This window comes from Cydia amplana, chromosome 17, assembly GCF_948474715.1.
Source record: "Cydia amplana chromosome 17, ilCydAmpl1.1, whole genome shotgun sequence".
In the NCBI taxonomy this organism is placed as follows: domain Eukaryota; kingdom Metazoa; phylum Arthropoda; class Insecta; order Lepidoptera; family Tortricidae; genus Cydia; species Cydia amplana.
This window is the reverse complement of record NC_086085.1, coordinates 16,015,229-16,037,521: the sequence shown is the minus strand read 5'-3', so window position 1 is coordinate 16,037,521 and position 22,293 is coordinate 16,015,229. Positions and strand designations below refer to the sequence as shown.

At 39.3% G+C, this 22,293-nt stretch overlaps 3 protein-coding genes and 1 non-coding gene across 9 annotated transcripts in view; 2 read left to right on the top strand and 2 right to left on the bottom strand.

The window, feature by feature from the left end:
• Window positions 1-261: 261 nt before the first annotated feature.
• LOC134656110 (transmembrane protein 179) lies at window positions 262-5,186 on the bottom strand. The gene is made up of 5 exons (XM_063511630.1): window positions 4,924-5,186; window positions 4,196-4,339; window positions 1,560-1,721; window positions 1,198-1,282; window positions 262-480 (listed from the first exon to the last, which is right to left on the bottom strand). The coding sequence occupies exons 1-5, from the start codon at window positions 5,031-5,033 to the stop codon at window positions 262-264; spliced, it is 720 nt and encodes a 239-aa protein (XP_063367700.1). The 5' UTR covers window positions 5,034-5,186.
• Window positions 5,187-5,661: 475 nt separating this feature from the next.
• LOC134656109 (protein YIF1B-A) lies at window positions 5,662-10,316 on the top strand. The gene is made up of 7 exons (XM_063511629.1): window positions 5,662-5,816; window positions 5,906-6,112; window positions 6,479-6,573; window positions 7,099-7,266; window positions 7,705-7,828; window positions 8,154-8,416; window positions 10,065-10,316. The coding sequence occupies exons 1-7, from the start codon at window positions 5,792-5,794 to the stop codon at window positions 10,314-10,316; spliced, it is 1,134 nt and encodes a 377-aa protein (XP_063367699.1). The 5' UTR covers window positions 5,662-5,791.
• An 8,876-nt stretch (window positions 10,317-19,192) lies between these two features.
• Window positions 19,193-19,296, bottom strand: LOC134656173 (U6 spliceosomal RNA). The gene has a single exon (XR_010097488.1). It is a non-coding gene; the product is annotated as a U6 spliceosomal RNA (small nuclear RNA).
• Window positions 19,297-20,945: 1,649 nt separating this feature from the next.
• Window positions 20,946-22,293, top strand: part of LOC134655878 (RNA-binding protein Pasilla) — a 91,530-nt gene continuing 90,182 nt past the window's right edge. For 2 of the 6 annotated variants that reach the window (XM_063511370.1, XM_063511369.1), the window contains exons 1-2: window positions 20,947-21,339; window positions 21,862-21,924. In XM_063511370.1, the coding sequence (XP_063367440.1) occupies window positions 21,222-21,339; window positions 21,862-21,924 (181 nt within the window). In that variant the 5' untranslated portion in view covers window positions 20,947-21,221. Of the gene's footprint in view, window positions 21,340-21,861; window positions 21,925-22,293 lie in introns of all 6 variants that reach the window. The other 4 variants (XM_063511373.1, XM_063511372.1, XM_063511371.1 and 1 more) reach the window with 3 other exon arrangements.

Sequence of the window (22,293 nt, the reverse complement as noted above, 5' to 3'; positions counted from 1 at the left end):
TATATTTAATAAACAGTAACTTGGCCGACTTTTCTGGATCTAGACGATTTCGTTATAGGTAATGACGAAATTACCCAGCACTTACGCCGCCGCTAAGACGTTCCTGTACCAACTTGTTCGACATCCGCATCCGCATAAGCTCCGCATCGATTTTATGCGGATGCGGATGCAGATGCGGATGTCGAAAATAATGCGGAAGTTCCGCGGTTGCGGATGCGGATGCGGATGTTCGCAACATCCCTGCTCCGGAGTTACCCATGTCTACTGTTCTTGTACTGTGTCGATGTCCTGCGGCCGCGTGTGGTGCGGGCGGCGCGCCGCCACGGGCGGCGTGCTGGTGGCCGGGGACTCGTTGACGAGGCGCTGCCGCTCGCGGAACATGGACACGCGGATGTTCTCGAGCTGGTGGTAGCGGCACAGCTTCAGCGTCGAGAACACGGCCAGGCCCACGCACGTCGCGAACGCGCCCCACGCGCCGAACTGAAAACGGGGCCGTGTTGCTACTAGTGCCCCTGTGAGCTGTAGACCTCGCGGCTCGCGGGAATAACTAAAAGCCGGCCAAGTTAGAGTCGGACTCGCGTTCCAAGGGTTCCGTACATTAAGTCCGACTCACGCTTGACTGCACATTTCTAATAGGTTTTCCGGTCGAAAGAACTATATTCTGTATTTTTTTTTCAAAATTTTAAACTTATTAGTTTCGGTGATAAGAGGAGGGGGGGGGGGGGAATGGTCGGACAGACCGACTTTGACTTTGTAAAATTTCCAATGACTGATTCCTCAAAAAAAACGACTATCATCGAATCTGCTCACAAAATTTAACGCGGATCGGTTGAGAATCGGCAGAGAACATCCCGACATACGAAAGCATTTTTACCAAGCTGAAATGTAGACCTTCGCTAACGCTCGGTCAACTACTGTTTGTATATCGATATTAAAATTCTGCTACTATCTAACTCTTTAGCTTTCCCGGCTGAATAGCATTATGAGTCACCAATTAGTTTTTTTAGGGGTCCGGTTCTTAAAATAAAATGACCATAATAAGAAAAAAAATATTTGCGGTCCGTTCCTCCTGGAGTTTATCAAATAAACAAAAAATAAAATAGGTCGGCAGTCCGGATGCGGACCGCGGTCGTATAGATACTGCAAGCAAGTAAGCAAGGTCTCTTCAAATCCCACATACTCATAATTGCTGCTTACCTGTGCAGTTCCAATCTCCATGTAGAAATTGTTCGTAGAAATATTATCCTTTTTATCGATGTCCTGTCCCGCCGCGACGTCACAACTGTAAATAGAATTTGAAAGTAAGTGGTATGATCGTCACACACGACCAACGCGCAAAGTAGCGCACAGCCAGTAGCACTGGCTGTCCTTGTCTCGGTATGGCTGTCTCTGTCTGTAGTACCTGGGGAAGCGGTCAGTGATGTTGCGGCACCAGGTCATGAAACCCAGCGTGACGGTGTCGGCGGCACACACGAGTCACACGACCAACGCGCAAAGTAGCGCACAGACGGTCGCACTGGCTGTCCCTGTCTCGGTATGGCTGTCTCTGTCTGTAGTACCTGGGGAAGCGGTCAGTGATGTTGCGGCACCAGGTCATGAACCCCAGCGTGACGGTGACGGCGGCACACACGACCAACGCGCAGAGTAGCGCACACCCGGTAGCCTCCAGGAAGGCCGAGAAGAACGAGCTGTCCTTATCACGGTACAGCAGCATGGATAATCTATAAAGTAAAATATATAGTTATAACAGAGTCTAGATGTGTGATGACTGCGCCGCTAGAACGCCTTTTCTTACTGAGTAGTTAACGGGTCCATTGCAAATAGGCGCATTCATGGAAATCATCGGAAGACATCGACAGCAGGATAAAGAAGGCGAAGGCTGCGTTCGCTCAGTTAAAGGCTGTTTGGGAGTCGAGAGTGCTCACGCGACGTGTTAAACTTTCCCTCTTCGAATCAATCGTGAAATCATTGTTGCTTTTTGGCTGCGAGACTTGGAGAGTGACTAAGGGCCTAACGAATAAACTGCAAGTCTTCATTAACAAGTCCCTCAGGTCGATCCTTCGCGTTTTCTGGCCAAAAACGATTCGGAATGAAGACCTATGGAGTATAAGCTGGCAAACACCCATTGGCGAAGAAATCACGACACGGAAATGGAGATGGATAGGACATACGATTCGAAGAGGGGAAATGAATAACGCAACCATCGCTTTCGGGTGGAAACCGCCGGACAAAAGGAGCCGTGGACCCGGGCGCCCTGTACACTCTTCGCAACGGTCCGTCGCAAATGAGCTACGAGCGGTCAGGTTGAGCTGGAGCGAGGCCAGAAGGGTCGCTGAAGATAGGAAGGCGTGGCGCGAGCTTGTGAAGGCCCTTTGCACCTCTGGGTGCCATAGGACAACAACATGGAAATCATGGCATGTTCATGAGATTGAGATCTGAACTCTCTCCTGTCTCTACCCTTCGGGTGTATCAATTTCACGACACTCGTCACGGTTCTGTGTGATCTGGAGCCACTTTGATCAAGAGATCTGGACGCACTTTATAATATTAATAAGACCAGAAGACATATATTTTTCTTGGTGCCAATACACATAAATTCAATCCTATTAATCAATTCTATTTTACCAAATGCATAAAAGCAATATGAAGGACAGAAATAAGAGCCAACATCGGATGATCTTTCCAAGGCTGCAAGAGCTTGCGGTACAATGGTTTGTGATGTGGTCAGCTGCTGACACAGGCATAGTTGGCTTCCATGTAGGCCAGCACATCTCCGGCCCCACATTAGGCTGTATTACTACTAACCAGTGTTGGGCGTAATTAATTACTTGTGTAATTTAATCACTAATCGAATTACATGTAATTAATTTTATTGTAATTTAATTACATGGAAATTTGATTACATGTAATTCAATTTGCCGTGTAATCTGCAATTGCGAATACATTAATTCGTAATTTAATTATTCGATTACTTTTCGTTAACCTATTCATTTATTTGCAAAGATGAACAAATTTACTTGGAGTATTATAAAGAAAAACTATTTAAATAAAAGCGGCCAAGTGCGAGTCGGACTCGCCCATGAAGGGTTCCGTATTTAGGGGATTTATGACGTATTAAAAAAAAACTACTTACTAAATCTTGTTCAAACCAATTTTCGGTGGAAGTTTGCATGGTAATCTACATCATATATTTTTTTTAGTTTTATCATTCACTTATTTTAGAAGTTACAGGGGGGGGACACACATTTTACCACTTTGAGTGTCTCTCGCGCAAACTATTCAGTTTAGAAAAAAATGATATTAGATACCTCAATATCATTTTTGAAGACCTATCCATAGATACCCCACACGTATGGGTTTGATGCAAAAAATTTTTTTGAATTTCAGTTCTAAGTATGGGGAACCCCCAAAAAAAATTTTTTTTTCTATTTTTGTGTGAAAATCTTAATGCGGTTCACAGAATACATCTACTTACCAAGTTTCAACAGTATAGTTCTTATAGTTTCGGAAAAAAGTGGCTGTGATATACGGACGGACAGACGGACAGACAGACATACGAAACTATAAGAGTTCCGTTTTTTGCCTTTTGGCTACGGAACCCTAAAAACCACTCTTACCTGGATAGGGGTTGTGCACAAATCACGCGAGGTATTATCGGCTACTTAGTGACTTTGTTATTTTTCTATTTTCGTTAAATATACTATATTCTTTATTATTTTTGTTATAGACGTATTTTCAAGTGCGGAGTGAATGTTTATGTTTAACGAAACCGAGAAAAAGTATCTTCTCATGTGGATCATATCAAAAATGCTTGGATTTCTCATTAAATTATTTTCCCTTGTACAAATTCTTGCAAGAATACTCATTTGCATTTTTTTAAATATAAAAACATTGTCAATAATGCACGATTTACAAATTTAAAGTTCATTCAAAATTTGCATCTGATTTTGGAAATAAAGATGATTGAAAATTTGCATTCAATAAAAGTAATTGTAATTGAGAAAAGTAATTAATTTAAAATTTTAATTTCAAAATGTAATTAAAAATGTAATTAATAATTACATTTTGTAATTGTAGTCGTTAATCGAATGCGCGATTTTCTACATGTAATGGAAATTATTTGTTGAAATTACATTTTGTAATTGCAATTGTTAATTTATAATTTGATTACTTTTTGCCCAACACTGCTACTAACCTGTATATCTGCACCAGGCACACAACGAACAAGAGCACTCCAACGGCGATGACATAGTTACAGTACGCCATGGAGGCCCACTGCACGTTGAACTGCCCGTCCGTCTCTTGCCATTCACCTCCAGAGAAGAGCAGGCAATGACCCCTGTGCACATGAGAACATATCACTATGAAGAATATAGAAATTGCACCTCAAATTTTATTTGGATTTTAATTGATTCCTATCTTGTATAAATATTAGGGAATGGGAATCCCAGTATAGAAAATGTTTATTCGTGAAAAACAGATGTTTTAATGTTTTAAAAAGAAAGAATGTGTAAAAAGAGAAACAAAAAACAACTTACACATAACATTACAATGCATAACTTTATATGTAACATAATACATAAATTAGCCACGAAATGGTCCCAACTCAGCATAAGAGATAAATTGATAACATACAACACAGTTACATGTTATGTAAATAAATAAATAATTAAAGTCTTAGGGAATGTGAGTATAATCAATAGGTACCTACTTATTTCAATATTTTTCATCTGTATCAAAGGTAACTCAATGAAACTTGTTTTGTTATCTTTCTTTTTACAGACAGGTGAAAGATATTTAAATAGATGGGCGTCAAGAATAAGTAAACAAATACCGACTTCAATACTATTTTAAACGCATTAACCGTTTGCACATAGTCACATCTAAATATTCGTGATTCAAGCTCGTCGATACGATACACACCTGAACTCGTGAACGTGCATGCTCATCGGCACCATGATGCACAGGGACAGGATCAAACCCACAAAATATCCCGCGATCTGGCTCACCAGCACTACGTTTGTTAGAGCCATGGTGGGTTTAGAACAGTAGCGAAGAATAAGCAAGAATTACGCTTTCACATAAAGAAAAAGTGGGACGCAATACTTTTTTTGTTTAAAATCTGTTGACAGACTTAAAGATAATAAAAAGGCAACCAATCTACGCTGGATGAAAAATAAATACAAGTAATACTACTAATACAACACTCACTACGTTGACAGTTCGTTGACGTCTGAGGGCCTACCGCGAACCACGTTCGACGTGCTGCCTCCCTGTCACACTTACGTACAAACTTACAAGTGCGACAGAGAGGCAACACGTCGAACGTGTTTCGCGGTAAGCCCTCTGTCCCAATGGCAAATACAATTAGTTCGGTTCGGCACAAGGTTTTAAACGCTGGGCTGGAAAACACAAAGCGGTTTTTTATTAGCTTCAGAAAAAATACGTTTCAGCTTACGCAATAACATTTTACTGATATGAATATTTTTGTTGTCTGGTATGTAGAAATAACATAGAGTAGGAAGTTATAGATTTTATCTTAATAAAAATCAAAGTTTGAATGCTAATATTCTCAAAAATACTAGCACTCCATTTTAGTTTTCAAATAATTTTCTGAATATCTACCGTAGAACGAAGCAAAAATCAGAAAATGACTGTCACTGAGACGTCAAACTAAAATTCAGACAAGTCGCTGATGATGTGTTTAATTCAGCGAAATAACTGAAAAAGCCTGCTAATTAGTTTCTTACTATGTTTCTACTTTACTGCTAGTGTGTAAATTGACGTAGAAATGAATTTCAATGCTTCGAGAAATGGTGAGTGCTTGCTCGTGTCTTGTTCTAATTAATATGGTTATTCGTCCATCAGTAAAGTTGATGACCTTTTCGCGGGTGCATTTCCTCAGTGGGTCAGGCCGGGGGTCTGCGGAAGGCGAAGCGGGTGAGCGACGTGGCGGCGATGGGGGCTCCGGCGCCGCAGCCACCGGCGTACAGCCCGGCGCCCGGCTTCAGCCCCGCGCCGTCCTACAGCCCGACGTTTGGCGCGCCGCCGCACCAGGAGGGCATTCAGCTCGACGCTGGACAGGACTTCGGCGCGCCACAGCAGCCACCTAGTGAGAATTTGTGCTAGAACTAAAATGGCTAATGTATTTGATTCTTGTTAACAGTTGCAACATGTTGCTTCCATTATAAAATAAAAACATGAATGAGAAGATTATAAGTTCATTGCAGAATATGAGTTCTGAGTTGATTTACTTGCAAGCAAAAGCTAGTCCTGGCAACATAGTGTTTAAATATATGGATAAATTTGCTAATATGCCAATTTTTAATCAACAAATTCATACAATTATTAACTTTGGTTATACACTTAAACCTTATTTGTCCAAAGATTTTGTATTGGGAAAGAAATTCCTATAATATTGGGAAAGAAATTGACATAGCCATATTGGCTCAAATACAATGGACATAAAACTTTTCAGATTATGGTTACATGGGAGGATACCCGCAATCTCCGATGGCTGCCATGGCCTCACCAGGTCAGATTGGCTCCATGTTGCAACAACCTGTTGTGCAGGTATGAATTATCACTATGAGGTGGCATACTTTTTTCAAATTCGAGAAAATTTTCACACCATTGGTCATTCAATTTCACACCATTGGACAATCAATTGGTCACTGTTACATACATATGTGTGTAGGCAAAACATAATTGTTATTCCGTTTGAAGAATTTGCACCCATTAGTCAGTAGTACAATCTAACATAGCTTAGGTTACTTTGTAATCTACCTACCATCCGTTTATACTTTAACTAGCAAGATTGTAAATAGATGAGTGTTTACAATTTTAGGGTGACATATTCATTCATATTATATATTCTGTGCTCTTATTGTTCCTTGACATTGTTGCCTGTAGATGCCAGGGAGTTAAAGTATTTTCAAATGTAGCATATGTTCTGCGTCATGTAGGGTAGTCACTTGAATGAGACAGAACATTTGTTACTCTTCATTTACTTCACACAAACATGCTCCAATTTTGCCGAGCATAACTTGTGTTCAGAAATATTGATTGACAAAATAAATGTCTACTTTTATATTACAGGACATGGCGCTGCAGTACGGCAACCAGCTAGCGGCGGCGGGACGTGAGGCCGTGCAGCGCGAAATAGGCCGCTACGTGCCGGTCGCGCGGCTGCGGTACTACTTCGCGGTTGATACCCGCTACGTGCTACGGAAGCTCATGCTCATACTGTTCCCCTACACGCACAAGGTTCGTAGCACTTGTTGCTGTAACACAGAACATAGGTGAACGTGAACTAGGCCGCTACGTGCCCGTAGCAACCAATAGGGGAAAATCTACCAGTATCACTTTCAAATGCTTGTTACTTCTGGAACCAGTAACCAGTAGCTTTCAGCAAAATGACATTTACGGCGTGGGAGTAGGTACATTGAATCCTAAATTAAGTAAAGGATTCTATAATTGAATCCTGAGCGTAGCGAGGGGTTCCAAATTAAACTTCGGGTGCCAGAATGTAGATGAGAACGAAGAAAGGCAGATGAAGAGTAAAAGAGCAAAATGTTCAAGTAATCCTTTTTTTCTAGAAACTAGTAAATGCTTTCCCTGTGTAACATAATTACAGTTACAGGTGCTAGTTACTGTTTGCCTTGGTGTTGGTATTAAATAACTGAATGACTGTATTATTTTCAGGAGTGGATGGTAAAATACGACCAAGAGAGCCCCGTCCAACCACGCTACGACTTGAACGCACCAGACCTGTACCTGCCGGCCATGGGCTACGTCACCTACGTACTGTTGGCCGGATTCATGCTGGGTGAGTAGACCAATAATAGGTAGGTAGGATAGGATGAACATTACAATGAATGTGGTATTCATGAAACTTAGCGACGCCTTGGTTGATTTGACAGTTGTCTAACTGACCACATACCTAAATCACTAGCAATCGTTTTATCAGAAACTTCTTTGCGAAAAATCTTCTTAGTATTTTTTGATGTTAGTGTTTTAATGGGCTACTGTTTAGTCCCTGCCCTGTAGCCGAAGAAATTTCCTCTAAAACCATAAAGTATGCGAAAAGGTACGTTCTTTCTAGGGTATAAGGATGAACACGACAGGTATTCAATATTATTTTCTTTTCACAGGCCTCCAGCACCGCTTCTCCCCCGAACAAATCGGCATGCAGGCGTCGAGCGCGCTCGCCTACATCGTGTTCGAGATGCTGGTGTACACCGTGACGCTGTACGTCACGCACACGCACACCAGCCTGCGCACGCTGGACCTGCTGGCCTACTCCGGGTACAAGTACACCGCCATGATAGCCGGCCTGCTGGCCGCGCTGCTCGCGGGCCGGACCGGGTACTACAGCGTGCTGGCCTACTGTAGTGTCGCTCTGTCATACTTCTTGGTGAGTGAAATGATATTGTTAATTTTAAAAATACAGCTAGGTATTTAAAAAAATTACTACAATTCGTTCAGAAATTACATACATACAGCAATATTATTCGCTTAGCAGCTTTGCATACAAATTTCTATGCAGGGGGGGTACCCTTTCTGCAGCAGACTGTACCTTTTTTTTTATCGGGAGAGAAATTTGTAGGGTTCGGAAATGCTCGTCGCAGAGAAATAGACAAACCGTCAGACCGGGGGTCACCGAACGGCGGACCGACGTCCGGATTCGGACCGCCGACCTATATTATTTAATATACTCGATTAGAAACGGACCGTGACGGTCATATTATTTTAAAAACTGAACCCCGGAGAGACCAATCGGGGACCCCCGGGTTAGACAATCCGATATGTGATTTTTTCTACTCCCGTACTTTTATTTGTCGTTTAAAGGGTCGTGCACCGACCTTTAAAACCCTATCTTATAGTTGTCAAGGCAAGTCTTTAGTCTATTCCCCAAAAAAGTATTTGTGCATACATGCAGTATGTTTTTGGTACTTTTACGATACTTCGTGTAATCACCACTTAAAAAATATTGTATGAAATACATTGTTGCCAAACTAATTTTAATTGTCATCTCTGACAGATGAGTAACTAACTAGTAGAAACAATAAAATTGCTTCAGAAGACAGAAACGCGCATGTGATACCCGATAATATAACAAGATCCATAGACTACGAACGCCGCTTAGCGTTGCTTGTTAGTCTCCATAGGCTACTGTGGCCAAAATCGAGAAAAAAAACTGTCCAAAATTGTAATTTAACTAAGAGCAAGTACCAGGGCCTCATGAGTTACAAGAAGGTGTCGCTGACCAACCGGCCGGGGGCGCGGGGCGCGGGGGCCGGGTCGCGTATTTTAGCTGTATACTTTTGGTTATATGTCCTATATGATTCCACTTGTTTAAAGTATTATTTTTGTTGAATGAAAAATATTTGTTAAATTTACAAATTTTTTTCAAAGTGCTTGGTCGTAAAAAAAGTATTGTATGCAACGTTGTTTAACTGAGTCAAAAAATACTCGTGGCGTATTTATTAACAATTTTCGGCTTCGCCTCAAATTGTTACTCACGCCACTCGCCTTTTTTGACCCCTCTTAAACAACGGTTGCATAAGATACTATTACTACCGTCACTTTAATATTTCAACCGGTCTAATCAGTTGTGACTTTCTGACTTCATAATCATAATCATAATCATAATATATTTATTGTGACTATAGGTATACAAAAAAGGTGTTACATTTTATAAGTACTAAAACCATAGCCTACCATCTTAATGGTGTACAATATTTGTTACTTAAAGCTAAAAAATAATATTTAATGTCATTATTATAGCATAATTGCATTTGGCTAAGCATAATAAATTATAATTTATAACTAAGACTACTTAATTGACAATCAATAAAGTAAACAAATTTGTTTTGTATAATATTAATTATATACAGTTAATTATATACAGCCTTTATTATTTAAAAAGTCAGTAACTGTGTAAAACAATCTATGCAGTAACCATTCATTTATTTTCTTTTTAAATTTGATATCATCATGTAGTTTTATGTGGTTTTGTAAGAAGATATTAGATTTTTTTTAAATTATCTAACTTGTTCCAGGTGAAGACGCTCCGCGTGCAGGTGCTCGCGGGCGCGGGCGCGGCGCCCTCGCCCCCCGCGGCCGCGGCGCCCTACGGCTACGGCGCGCCCTACGCCGGCGCCCACAACCCCTACGCCGATTCCTACAAGCCCGCCGGGGGTACCAAGCGCCGCGTATACTTCCTGCTGTTCGTGGCCATCACGCAACCGTTACTGTGCTGGTGGCTCACCTACCATCTAGTGCCCGCTCCGGTGCCCGTGGCGACGCGATAGCGAACCGACTGAGGAATGTCGGGGAGTGTTCAATGTGGCCCGGTGTTCGACGGGGCGTGTAAAACCGGCCAAGTGCGAGTCGGACTCGCGCACGGAGCGTTCCGCGCCATCAACAAAAAATAAAGCAAAAAACGGTCACCCATCCAAGTACTGACCCCGCCCGACGTTGCTTAACTTCGGTCAAAAATCACGTTTGTTGTATGGGAGCCCCACTTAAATCTTTATTTTATTCTGTTTTTAGTATTTGTTGTTATAGCGGCAACAGAAATACATCATCTGTGAAAATTTCAACTGCCTGCTGCAGCCTGGTGACAGACGGACGGACGGACAGCGGAGTCTTAGTAATAGGGTCCCGTTTTTACCCTTTGGGTACGGAACCCTAAAAAACACCCTTCGGGCGCAGCACGGTTCCATTTTTATCGCCCATCCCTTTCGCACTTACGTACTTTTTAGAATGTGACAGGCGTGGGGACGAGCGATAAAAATGCGACCGCGCTCCCGTTGCTGTAGTAGGATACGCAGCGTGACATCGAAATCTACCGCGGAAGCGGAGTGATAGATTTCAATATGTATGCAAGTAACTTCGCTTCCCGTGACAGATTGCCCTGTCAGCATGTAAATCGCTTAATTTGAATTTATGTTTAACACATTCGGTGCCGAAAACCCGACTATCGGGTATTTTATGATTTCGTTCCCAGGCCGGACGACCCGATAGTCGAGATCGTGGTACTACAGCTTTATATCACGAAATTTTTATGGCCTGACGCGGATGTCTTGTTTGGCTGGGAGGCAATGAATATGTTAAAGCGTTCCATCAAATCAAACTATGTAGTCACATTGGAAATAATACCTCATCTATAATTATCCTTGTAACAGTAACAAAATAATGCCAACCAGACATTTTTCAACGTAAACTTTTTTCACGTACCCCAAATTGCTTTATAAGTGATCTGGACTAAAAACAAATTGACCTAGTAATTATTTCATTCTCATGGTAAAAAATCCAAATGATTTCTATCTATATTCTTTGCTTTACAACCACTCTATACAACGGCACCTGAAAAGGCAGATGGCGATTCCATTTCATTCTCTACCTTAATTTAATAACCATAAGGTCTACATTACAAACATAACTAACACATGTCTGGGCAGCTTGTCTTTCAGTAAAGACTACGATATAGTAAGAAATGAAACTATTTATCATCTGCCTCATTATAACACCGCTCCCTCGTCGATACAGTTGACTGACCAATTGTGAATCTTATTTCAACGAGATAAGGCCTACAAATAGTCAAGCTTGCTACAGTTAGTACTAACATCAGCATTGACCAACTTTGAACCTTATGTCTTTGCGTTAAGGTTTACGAATTATCAATTAAAAGTAATGGTATAATAGCTTCAACGAGATAAGGCCTACAAATAGTCAAGCTTGCTACAGTTAGTACTAACATCAGCATTGACCAACTTTGAACCTTATGTCTTTGCGTTAAGGTTTACGAATTATCAATTAAAAGTAATGGTATAATAGCTTCAACGAGATAAGGCCTACAAATAGTCAAGCTTGCTACTGTTAGTACTAACATCAGCATTGACCAACTTTGAACCTTATGTCTTTGCATTAAGGTTTACGAATTGTCAGTTAAAAGTGATGGTATAATAGCCAATGTTATTTTCCTTCTAATAATGACAATTTTGCGGGGCAATGTGACTGTCATTACCGTAATGAACCCTGTAATATAAATTAGCAGTCGTTAGCACAAAGCCGATCTCATTTACGAATTACATCGCAAAAACAACACAAGTGTGTACACACTCTTAACTATGCATCGGTGGACCTTATGCCTGTTGTAATAGGGTCCACCTATGGACAGTTAAAAGTGTAGCTGTTTATACTAATTTCGTAGGCGCTTAAACTGTTTTTGAATGTACGGGTTTAGTTTTCTCAGAAATCGGCTGTCTTAACGACTGCTATTAATTTACTATTAATTGTGTATTAAACCTTTGTAAATAAACACCGTTTCAACGGATTTGATAACATTTTGTAATTTATATTGACTTCCTACCCCTACCTCTAGATTTGTATGAAGGTGAACTATAAAAAAAAGTTTTTATTTTATTTCAGAGCTTCAGAGTAATTCAATACCAATGACTCTGCTTAAGTTACCAACTTGAATAGAACGAAGTGAGGTAGTGTCATTGTGAACTTCATATTTTCATAGAAATTTTATATTTATGATGACATTGTCACACTCTGTCATTGTAAAGTCATGTTCTGACTCTACCTGTGGACTGTGGATAAGTCATACTGTGTAATTTTAGTAAAGGTAACCTTATTGCTAAATCTTACGGAAATTTTGAATCTAACTACCTATGTGTTACTTTGTTATCTATTGTTTTTAGGTAGATATAGGCATTTTACTTAAATATTCTTTTTTTGTATTTAAGTGTTTCCATTTGTAACCTTAACTGTTTTAAAATTGGCCAGTTTATTCCCAGTCCATAAATTGGTTGGTGAAAATTCTATGTGTATATTTCCAAAAATAACTGCATTTTGACCGACATTCGGGCTTATCCGCCAATCTCCTATGATTATGATTATAAACGTGTATTTTTACTAATCCTTGCATTATATTAAAAAGCTAGTTTTTTAAAACTGTTGCATTTATTTTATACCTCGCCTGTCTATGCAAGCTTAGCAGAACCAAAAAAATAAATATTATAGGACATTCTTACACAGATTGACTAAGTCCCACAGTAAGCTCAAGAAGGCTTGTGTTGCGGGTACTCAGACAACGATATATATAATGTACAAATACATAAATACATAGCTCTATAAACTATACAATGTCATTTTGTAGCAAAATATAAAATTAATTTATTTATATTTTGCTACAAAATGACATTGTATAGTTTATAGAGCATAATACTAACAATATTTTATAAGGCATAGTCGTAAGTACTAACAAAAAATGATCCCTGATGGTCCTGTAATAAATGAATTTATTTATTTATTTATTTATAGAAAACACCCAAGACTCGGGAACAAATATCTGTGCTCATCACACAAATAAATGCCCTTACCGGGATTCGAACCCAGGACCGCGGCTTCACAGGTAGGGTCACTACTCACTAGGCCAGACCGTCGTTCATTAAAATAAAACAAAGGAAGATCAAAACATCATTTAGACAAACTATATTTATCCCATAATAAGGAAAGTGCTAAAGTATGAAGGTCCTGTGTAAACAGAACCATTAATGCAAATTGGTACATAAATAACAATAAAACTATAATGGAATTAAGACGCACGCGTCTATGACCTAATCCAGTAACACAGTCCACCGGCCCGGCCTCGGAGCGGGACGCACATAGCCGGCGGCCAGCGGACCGAGCGAGATGGAACAACGCTACACCTTGACCTAGTTTCTAGCTCTTGAATTGACGCCTCCCCACATTAGCGCGCCGTTTTTAAGCACTAGAAAACCCATTCAATACCCATTATTGAGAAATGCCTCGCAATCTACGTAATAATTTCATTTTATTTATACTCAATACCCTATCACAACCTTTTAAAAAGTTTTTTTCTTCTTTCTTAAGGTATTAGCTACCAAGTTACATTATCGAATATTAATGTATTCTGTCGTAAAGTTATCAATAGTAAACAGATTTTATCGACAAATATTCATAATGCCGTCATGTTTTCTAATTACTGCTGTATAATTTATTCGTAAGTCGCGCAAAAAAATATTACGTCAATGCGTCTGAAGTAAGCAACAAGCTTTGATTGGCTGTGGAACGACCTTGGCGCATTATGTCAAAATAGTGATGTATTCGATTCTCGCTAGTCGAATACTATCACAATCCATCGACTAATCCTACACAAATATAGTTTAACTGCTTTATTCTTGGAGGATACAACTAAACGGAGTAGCCATTAACAGGCTTTCCCCTCTGTCGAAAATAGGCGGCCAACGGTCATACACAATGTATGGACTGACGTTTATCTGACATGGCTATTTTTACGTTACGCATACATTTGACGTTCCCCTCCCCCGCAAAAATCGGCAGACTGTTTTGTACAGAAAATTACAGACATGGCGTCTCCGTTTGATTATATCCTCCAAGGCTTTATTGGTTAGTCAAATAATGCATCAATTGCATCATATATAATGAATCAAATCCAAAGAACAGTGCATTGTGATTGAAATATTTTAAATAATAAATATCGGTCACTGAACAAGTTTGGACAACAAGCGATTTCCAACGAAATTAATGACAGCGTTTTACACAAAAATAAAACGCTAATTAAATAACTTACCATATTCGGAACCTAAAGTAATATATTGAGAGTGGCAACACTGTAGTAAGTCGTATTGTCCTTTTCTAGCATATACGTCCATCTCTCTCCCACACCCCCACCACTTCAGGCAGTTGCTTTTGACACTTTTGGCAGTTATAAACAAAAGCAAAATTCTAACTCATTGTCTCAAAATTATACATATTTACACCAGGCAGGATTAAAACTTTAGGTTCCGAATATGGTAAGTTATTTAATTAGCGTTTTATTTTTGTGTAAAACGCTGTCATTAAACAACTGTACCGATATTCGGAACCTAAAGTAATATATTGAGACGTGTTTGTTATCGCCTGGTGGTGGGAAGACGCCAAGCCAATGTGATTATACATGTACTTACATATTATGTATATGTAATATTATTATATTATGAGTGTTTAATTAATTAATTAATTATGTAGTACACCCTTTATTTTAACACCTGTGAGGAGAGAGGTAGGTATTTAGTAAAGCATACAATTTTATATACCATTATATTATGATACTAACTTTACATTTTATATATGTACTTAATGTAGGTACTTATAAATTTTCAACGAAAATAAGTGAGTCACCACAAGGATGCTATAGTACTTAATTATATGTATGTGAAACTATGTAAAAGCAGATGAGATAAGTCAGTCTACTCTTCAGGGAGCATACACATCTGTGATATGGAGTAATGTAATTCAAATATGAAAAGATAAAAATCATAAAGTACTCGAGTAGTTTTTATTTATAACTCCCAATTATTGACAAATTTGATAATAATTATCTAGTAAGGTAAGCAGTTGCAGGATATAACAAGGACAAGACCTTTCTTATTTCCAGAATCCCTCAGGATTAAGTAGACGAACAATTTAAATATTCGTTATATCACTATCACTACCCACAAGGTATATTGGGTAGGTACTTAATAAAATGTCATAGGGAATACTTTTAATGATTTTACTGAATTCTTTTAATGACTGTGAGCCAGGGTGAGCTATATACTTGGTTCATCATCATCCTGGCGTCAATCCCAGCTGTGCCCCCGCGCGGGGCGCGAGGACCCGGGGTCCGCCTGAGCTATATACTTGGTTATAGCTATAAAATGCATTTAATCGTTTGTACGCTTTACTAACGCGAACGCGAGCTAATGTACCTAAACAAACCTTACTTAAAATTGTGAAGGTTACTTTGAGAGCTTAAGCCATATCATAATACTCATGTGGGCACTAGTTACGACGCTTTTTGGTGCTCTTGGCGTTCAAATGGTTAATGTAGAATTGCCACAGAGCTTTATCAATGATATTTGTATAGGTGCAGCTCATTCTGCTTATATTCATGTTTAGCTATCATCAAGTGACCTTAATTGTACTCATTAATTTTATACATATGCAGTATGAGTAGTTTACCTTATCTGGTGCCTAATACTAGTAGACATAAGCTTGATTGTTTCTGAACGCTAAAGGGGCTTAATTTATGTAAACCATTCATAGACATAGCTTAATCCTGAATATTCAGTTTCCTCTTTCCAGATTAAGAATAAGGTACTTAATTCGAAACCTTAGCTCATCGCATATGTGTTATTAACCAAAATGCAAATTTGTGTGTTTATTTTGTGATTTTACATTATTTGCAATAACTGTGCGGGAACCATGGGGTCCCCGACCATTTGCCGGGCACCCGTGGGCCCAAAGCCAACAGCGCAGCGGCCGTTTAAGAGGAACCTATTTCATCCAATGCTAGAGTCAACACTTTGTCGAATCTATTTGATATTTATGTATATTTATCCTCCTTATGACCTAAGGGTAGGTAATTGTAACTTTTTGATATCAAATATACGCAGAATTGTCAATTATTTTATATTCTGAAATGCATATAATATTAGTGGATTTGGGCCAGTGTGCTTTTGTATACTATATCTCTGGCCTACTATATAGGCTAGTCTATTAACATCCCGCCTCCTGAAAGGCAGTATACAGACTTCTTAGATAGGTTCACGGTAGCGCTAAGAGTGTGGACCTGGTTTTCCGACACTTGACTGCATGATGAGATTATTTTACAGGTCTCGAGCAAGAAGGGTGCCTAGATAGGTTGAGGTCCTCAACTCGTGGATTTGGTAGGAGCAAGACACAGACGGGGTGTAAATTAGTTAATCCACCATGTTTCAAGAGATTCATGTGCGTTGATGCCTTCAGGTTACACTGTAGAGACAGACTAACACTTTGGCAGAGTTTTGCTAACATATAATAAATGATTGCATTTGTTTGGGTGTACAATTACATGTTCCACAGCAAAAACATAATTATTTATATATTTCAATCTATTTTTGAAAGATTTGCGTTTCAAAATAGCTTCGCCTTTTCGCAAGGCGTGCTCCTGTTTCCTTATTTTATTGTGCAAAGCGAACAGTATCACAATGCTATAATTCTAATTAAAAACTAGAGGGTCATGCCCTAGACGTGACCGCCCAGAAGTTGTGCTAGAACCGTTCGTGCAAACCATTCAGTCACTGTTTTTTTAAAAACCTTTTGTAGTGGGTACATTCCAGGGTCTTAAATTTATTAAACGTGTAGTATCAAACTATGACAGTCATGATAAGTGAAATAAGTGATAACAGTATCTGGTCCGTGCATAGAAGCACTTGCCCTTGAGGTTAGGGCATGGGTAGTTTATTATAAACTTAATCCGTGCATAGGAGCACTTACGATACAGGTGGTTTAAAACTTCCAGGGTCACAATACAGACACAAGGGTGTAAAACACATAATTCATAAACGCCCGTTAGGCCAGTTTTGTATATTTTATTTCAAACATGCTTGTGCAGCACCGCCAGCACATGATAATTTTCCTATACCATGGCAGTCAGGGATATAATAATTATGTAAAAAGGTAGGTAACCTTGGTCATGTCGTGTACATAGGTAGGTACTCGTAAACATGTTAACTGAAAGACTAGTGCTCTCCAGCCAAATATAATTTATGCAACTGTGAGCTGCTCTTACATTGGGATCATATCTATTTATTTCTAGTCTGCCATAGCAGGCCTAGACTTCAAAGGTTTTTAGATATTTATAGGGCCGTTAAACGGACCCTTTGTACACCTTGAGCAGGCTGTTTGTTTCACACCATGGGTAATATATATTGTAAACATAGCTTATTTCAGAATGAAATCGTAAGCTCTGTCGTGTCGTGAGCTTACTGAGCCTGATTTAATTAGAGTCCACAGATTATCTGGACCTTGGAGGATTGACCACTCCTTATTCTAATTATCAATATTCTGCCTGGGCTTATAGTCGAAATTAGGTAACTATAAATCTCTTAGTATTATCTATGCCGCCCAAGTTATGAGGCTTAGCGTCTCCAGACCACAATTTTATATTAGGGTGCAAAGATTTTTTCATCTTTAAAATAAAAATGAGTCGAGATAGGCCTGGAGTCTTAGGTTTTTATTTTACCTATTATAATTTTAGAAATGTTATGTAAATGGAAAACAGTTTTCACTTTTACCACAGTTAATTAGCCCAATTTTGGGTTTAGCCAATAGGGTGTTCGGGACCCTTGAAATAGATTGGTAAACAAAAATGAAAACTCTAATAACGAAGCCTTGCCTATTTCGACTGATTTTTACCCAAAACATTATTTTAAACCCTTTTTACTTTCTCTAAAAAGAGGTATTTACAACTTCATCCTTGTAATATTTTTGTGATTGTGGTCTACTCGCACGCCTGTGTTATGACCATATCATTTATATTTCTATGAGTATGTCTGACATGCCTTGCGCAGGCTTACATAGGTTATAATATCATCATCAATAACTTGACGTCAGTTTGTGAACGAATCAAAGATTCTTTGGCACACCTTACGCAGGTGGAAACATGGCAGCCTTGCGCAGGCTTAGATAGGTACATAATATATTGGTTTCATCACAAATAACTTGATGTTAGTTTGTGAACGAATAAAATATTCTCTTAGGCGCACCTTAGCAGGTGGAACCATAACAGACGTAAGTTTAAGAATAAGTATCATTCAAATCAAATACCCTGAGTTTATGGGTAGGTAATATTCCCTAAGTTGCGGGTTCCTTGCACGACAAGGTGAAAGGCTTTACGCAGCCTTTAACAGGCACTTTTAGAAAGTGTCATTCACGGTGACGCGCAGATTTGCCAAAACTAAACTTTAACTCTACAGTTAACTAATATAATTTGACAATATGAACCAAACCATGCGTCTTCGTCAATGAATCAATCTAAAGATTCCCGTATCGGTAATGCCCTTCCATGTCACAGGCTTCCGATTTTATTTGAAACGTTTACAAGTGTACTATTTATGTAGGTAGGTAGGTAGGCTTAAGAATTGACCCTCTTGTATGTAGTTACGTATAGAATTAATAATCAAGTTATTCAAATTCAAAATAACACAAGCACATGTAGCACCTACATGCAAGAGTTCTTTTCCTGAACCTTTTAAGCTGTAAGTACCTGCTAAGTTATATATTTAAGTAGGTACCTACCTACATAAAATCAAAGAACTAACTAGTTGGAGAGATATAAGTTGGTAGATACAGAGTGAAATACTTCACGAATTCGCATGTCATTCTTGCGCAGAGCCATGCTAATCTCTCTCTATGTCTAGTCAGATTTAAGTTTATGTACTGCCGAAGTACTCACTTTCCACAAAAATAAATGCAATGTTTGCGATGTAGGTTTGTTCGTTACCTTGTGTCCCTTAGAGCGGAAATAAAAGCCCCGCGAAGCGGGACTTCGTCGACTCCTAATTGGGTACACGTTATTTATCAGCAAGTTTATTACCAAAAATTTAATTTTGCAATATTATATTAACCCGGAACGGGATAAAAAGATAAATTGCTGATAGATACTTGGACAGATAAAAAACCTACACGCCTATAAGCTTCTACCTTAATACGTAGGTTCTACGTAACACGTATTAACTATCCGATCCTTTCGTATTCGAAAACACAAATCACTTGAAGGGTATACCTCCACACATCACCATTTAAGTATTATATAATTTCAACCGTTATTATACACACACAAAGATTTAAACTAACAAGACTCGGAAGAGACTTAATAAAATTAAATTATAATGGTGACACGTGCACGCTTTACCAGCTCGATGTGTTTTCTACCATGTGTTTTAGTATTTTCATTGGCATAGCCACGGTGCGCGCAGGCAGCCTTTGAAAACACTTGCACATCACTATTCCGGATCATTTTTATTTGCTAGATAGTTTAACGGACAACTAAATTTAAATATTTACATATTTCGAACGGCAAAAGCCGTTAGAAACTGTTTTTCAATATAGTCAGCTAAACTGGGGTACAAATTCAAAAACTCACCAGCAGTTTAGCTTCACGACCTTCCAGATGGAAAAACAGCAAGCCAATGGGTTAGAATTTTGCTTTTGTTTATAACTGCCAAAAGTGTCAAAAGCAACTGCCTGAAGTGGTGGGGGTGTGGGAGAGAGATGGACGTATATGCTAGAAAAGGACAATACGACTTACTACAGTGTTGCCACTCTCAATATATTACTTTAGGTTCCGAATATCGGTACAGTTGTTTAATAAGTCTATATTCACTTGAGAATTACTATTTCGTAGGGGTACATATCGTTATTCTTTTTAAAGGCAGTTCATTTTAACAAATAGGTACTTGTCTAACAAGTGAGGTTGTTAACTGGTTAAAAACAGAGATTAATTGTTACAAACCTTTATAAAACGTGACCTGCTTCAGAAAATTTTATGCTAGTATAGGAAGGTGAATAAAAATAAAAATAAAGATTTTTTTTTAATAAAGATAATAAAGTCTCTGCAGCAACGATTTTGATAGAACACTCAGTGCAAGCGTTACTTATTTTATACGTCATAATTTTATAGAAGTTTGACGTTTTAAATAACACTTGCGCTGCGTGTGCTATCTGCTATCTAAATCGTTGCAGACTTATCTTGGTCTTTCTTTTTTTTGGGATGATAATACTAGTGTAAGACAGTATAATTTAATTATTTTCGCCTATTCTCCAAGGGTTCTTACTAAACTATAGAAACTATATTTTAGAATCGTTATTTGATGATGTTATGCCAAATTATTCATGACACGGAATCATCACGATGCCACGTACGCAGGTATCTGTACATTTTATATTTTTTATACTGAACATGATGATTATAATTTCTAATAAGATTCAGATTAGAAAGATCTAATTGTATGTGTCTTCTCACTAGTCTTATCAGCTGGTTGCTGTCAAACTACAATGCTGGCAACACTAGGAAGTGACACCCGCGGCTAGCTTCAGGTTGGCCTAGAGGCCCAGGCAGCGCCACACAACAGTGGCAGTATCGACAAACGTTCACACAACGTTTAGACGTAACAACTCTGTGTCACTTCATTTCTTATTTTAGTAACTAGATCATTTCAAACTTAAATTTTCCCCGTTTTAGTTGTTTAAGTGTTAAGTGTATTTTATGATGTTTTAATAACACGAAGTGCGGCACCCATACATGCAATATTAGGCAATTACGTAATGGGAATTATTATGCTAGAGAAGTTTAAAGTTTTACCCTGAAATTCAACATGGCCGCTGACACAGGAATGGATACTTGCTCCAGTCCGGAGATCACGGACTCCAGAAAGCGCCCGCTGGACGGGGACTCTGAGAATGGCGACGTCAAAAGGTCGCACTTCAGCTCCGGTGAGTGGCGCCTTCCTGTACTCACTATACCAGCCTACCTACTACTACTAAAACATAGGTATGTTGTTTTTACTTGAATGCGTAACTTCGAGTCGCTAGGGCTTAACATTGACCTGGCGAACTTGCGGCTCTGCAGCGCCAATCCACTCTGACTAGATTCTTATCAGAATTAATTGCTGCTATCAGTTCGACCTCTTTAATTGCGCCGTGTCGACTCTCGGCTCCGAAATAATTTCGACTGTTTTCATTGATAAGAAACGAGGTTGATCCGTGTTTGTGCACTTTAAATTTAGCGTTTGAAGTTTGGCAGTAGGCTGTCTGAGCCGTCAACGCCGAAACTAGTTTTATTGCAGTAACACGAAGCATTTATCCCTATGTTGATAAGGCTAGCGCAGAGCGGTTTACTTAATTTATCAAAGCAATTCGACATTGGTCGATAAGAAGACGTTTTGTGCAATCTTGTGATACTGTAGTAGTAATTTATAATGTATGCAATGTTAAAAGAGAGTCGTTGTTTTTTAGTGCAAGACCTGGTGACGGCCTTGCCTCTGGCCAACGGCCATGGAAATATTACGTCTCATTTCGGTGAGTCGTCAGTCTACATCTCTCGCTCCTCATTGGCTTTGTGGTTGTTGTGGCGCATGATGCGGGCGCTGCTCCGCTCACCGCTCCTCCGGCTCACAGCCCGCTCACCCCATCACACTCTGCCAACACATTCACTCAAGACTCATTCCATTAGGTTAATACTTACTGCTAGATCACATTTATTTATGCAACTATTATCACTTTCTGTAAGTCCTTTTAAGAATAAGAATGAGATAAAACAGTGACAATGACAACACAAGGCAAGTGTCATGGGGCGGGCGGGACGTGTGAGAGGAGGGGGGGTGCAGCCCTGCTCTCGCTGGTGTCCCGCCATGTCGCAGCTCACGCGTCCATCATGGCTTAGTCGCC

Coding starts and splice junctions, on each gene's coding strand:
- LOC134656110 (XM_063511630.1), bottom strand. CDS start 5,033: ATGGCTCTAACAAACGTAGTGCTGGTGAGCCAGATCGCGGGATATTTT. Junction 1,722..4,195: donor TGCCTGGTGCAGATATACAG/GTTAGTAGCAGT, acceptor TTTACTTTATAG/ATTATCCATGCTGCTGTACC. Junction 1,283..1,559: donor ATCACTGACCGCTTCCCCAG/GTACTACAGACA, acceptor TTCTATTTACAG/TTGTGACGTCGCGGCGGGAC.
- LOC134656109 (XM_063511629.1), top strand. CDS start 5,792: ATGAATTTCAATGCTTCGAGAAATG. Junction 7,267..7,704: donor TGTTCCCCTACACGCACAAG/GTTCGTAGCACT, acceptor TATTATTTTCAG/GAGTGGATGGTAAAATACGA. Junction 7,829..8,153: donor GTTGGCCGGATTCATGCTGG/GTGAGTAGACCA, acceptor TTCTTTTCACAG/GCCTCCAGCACCGCTTCTCC.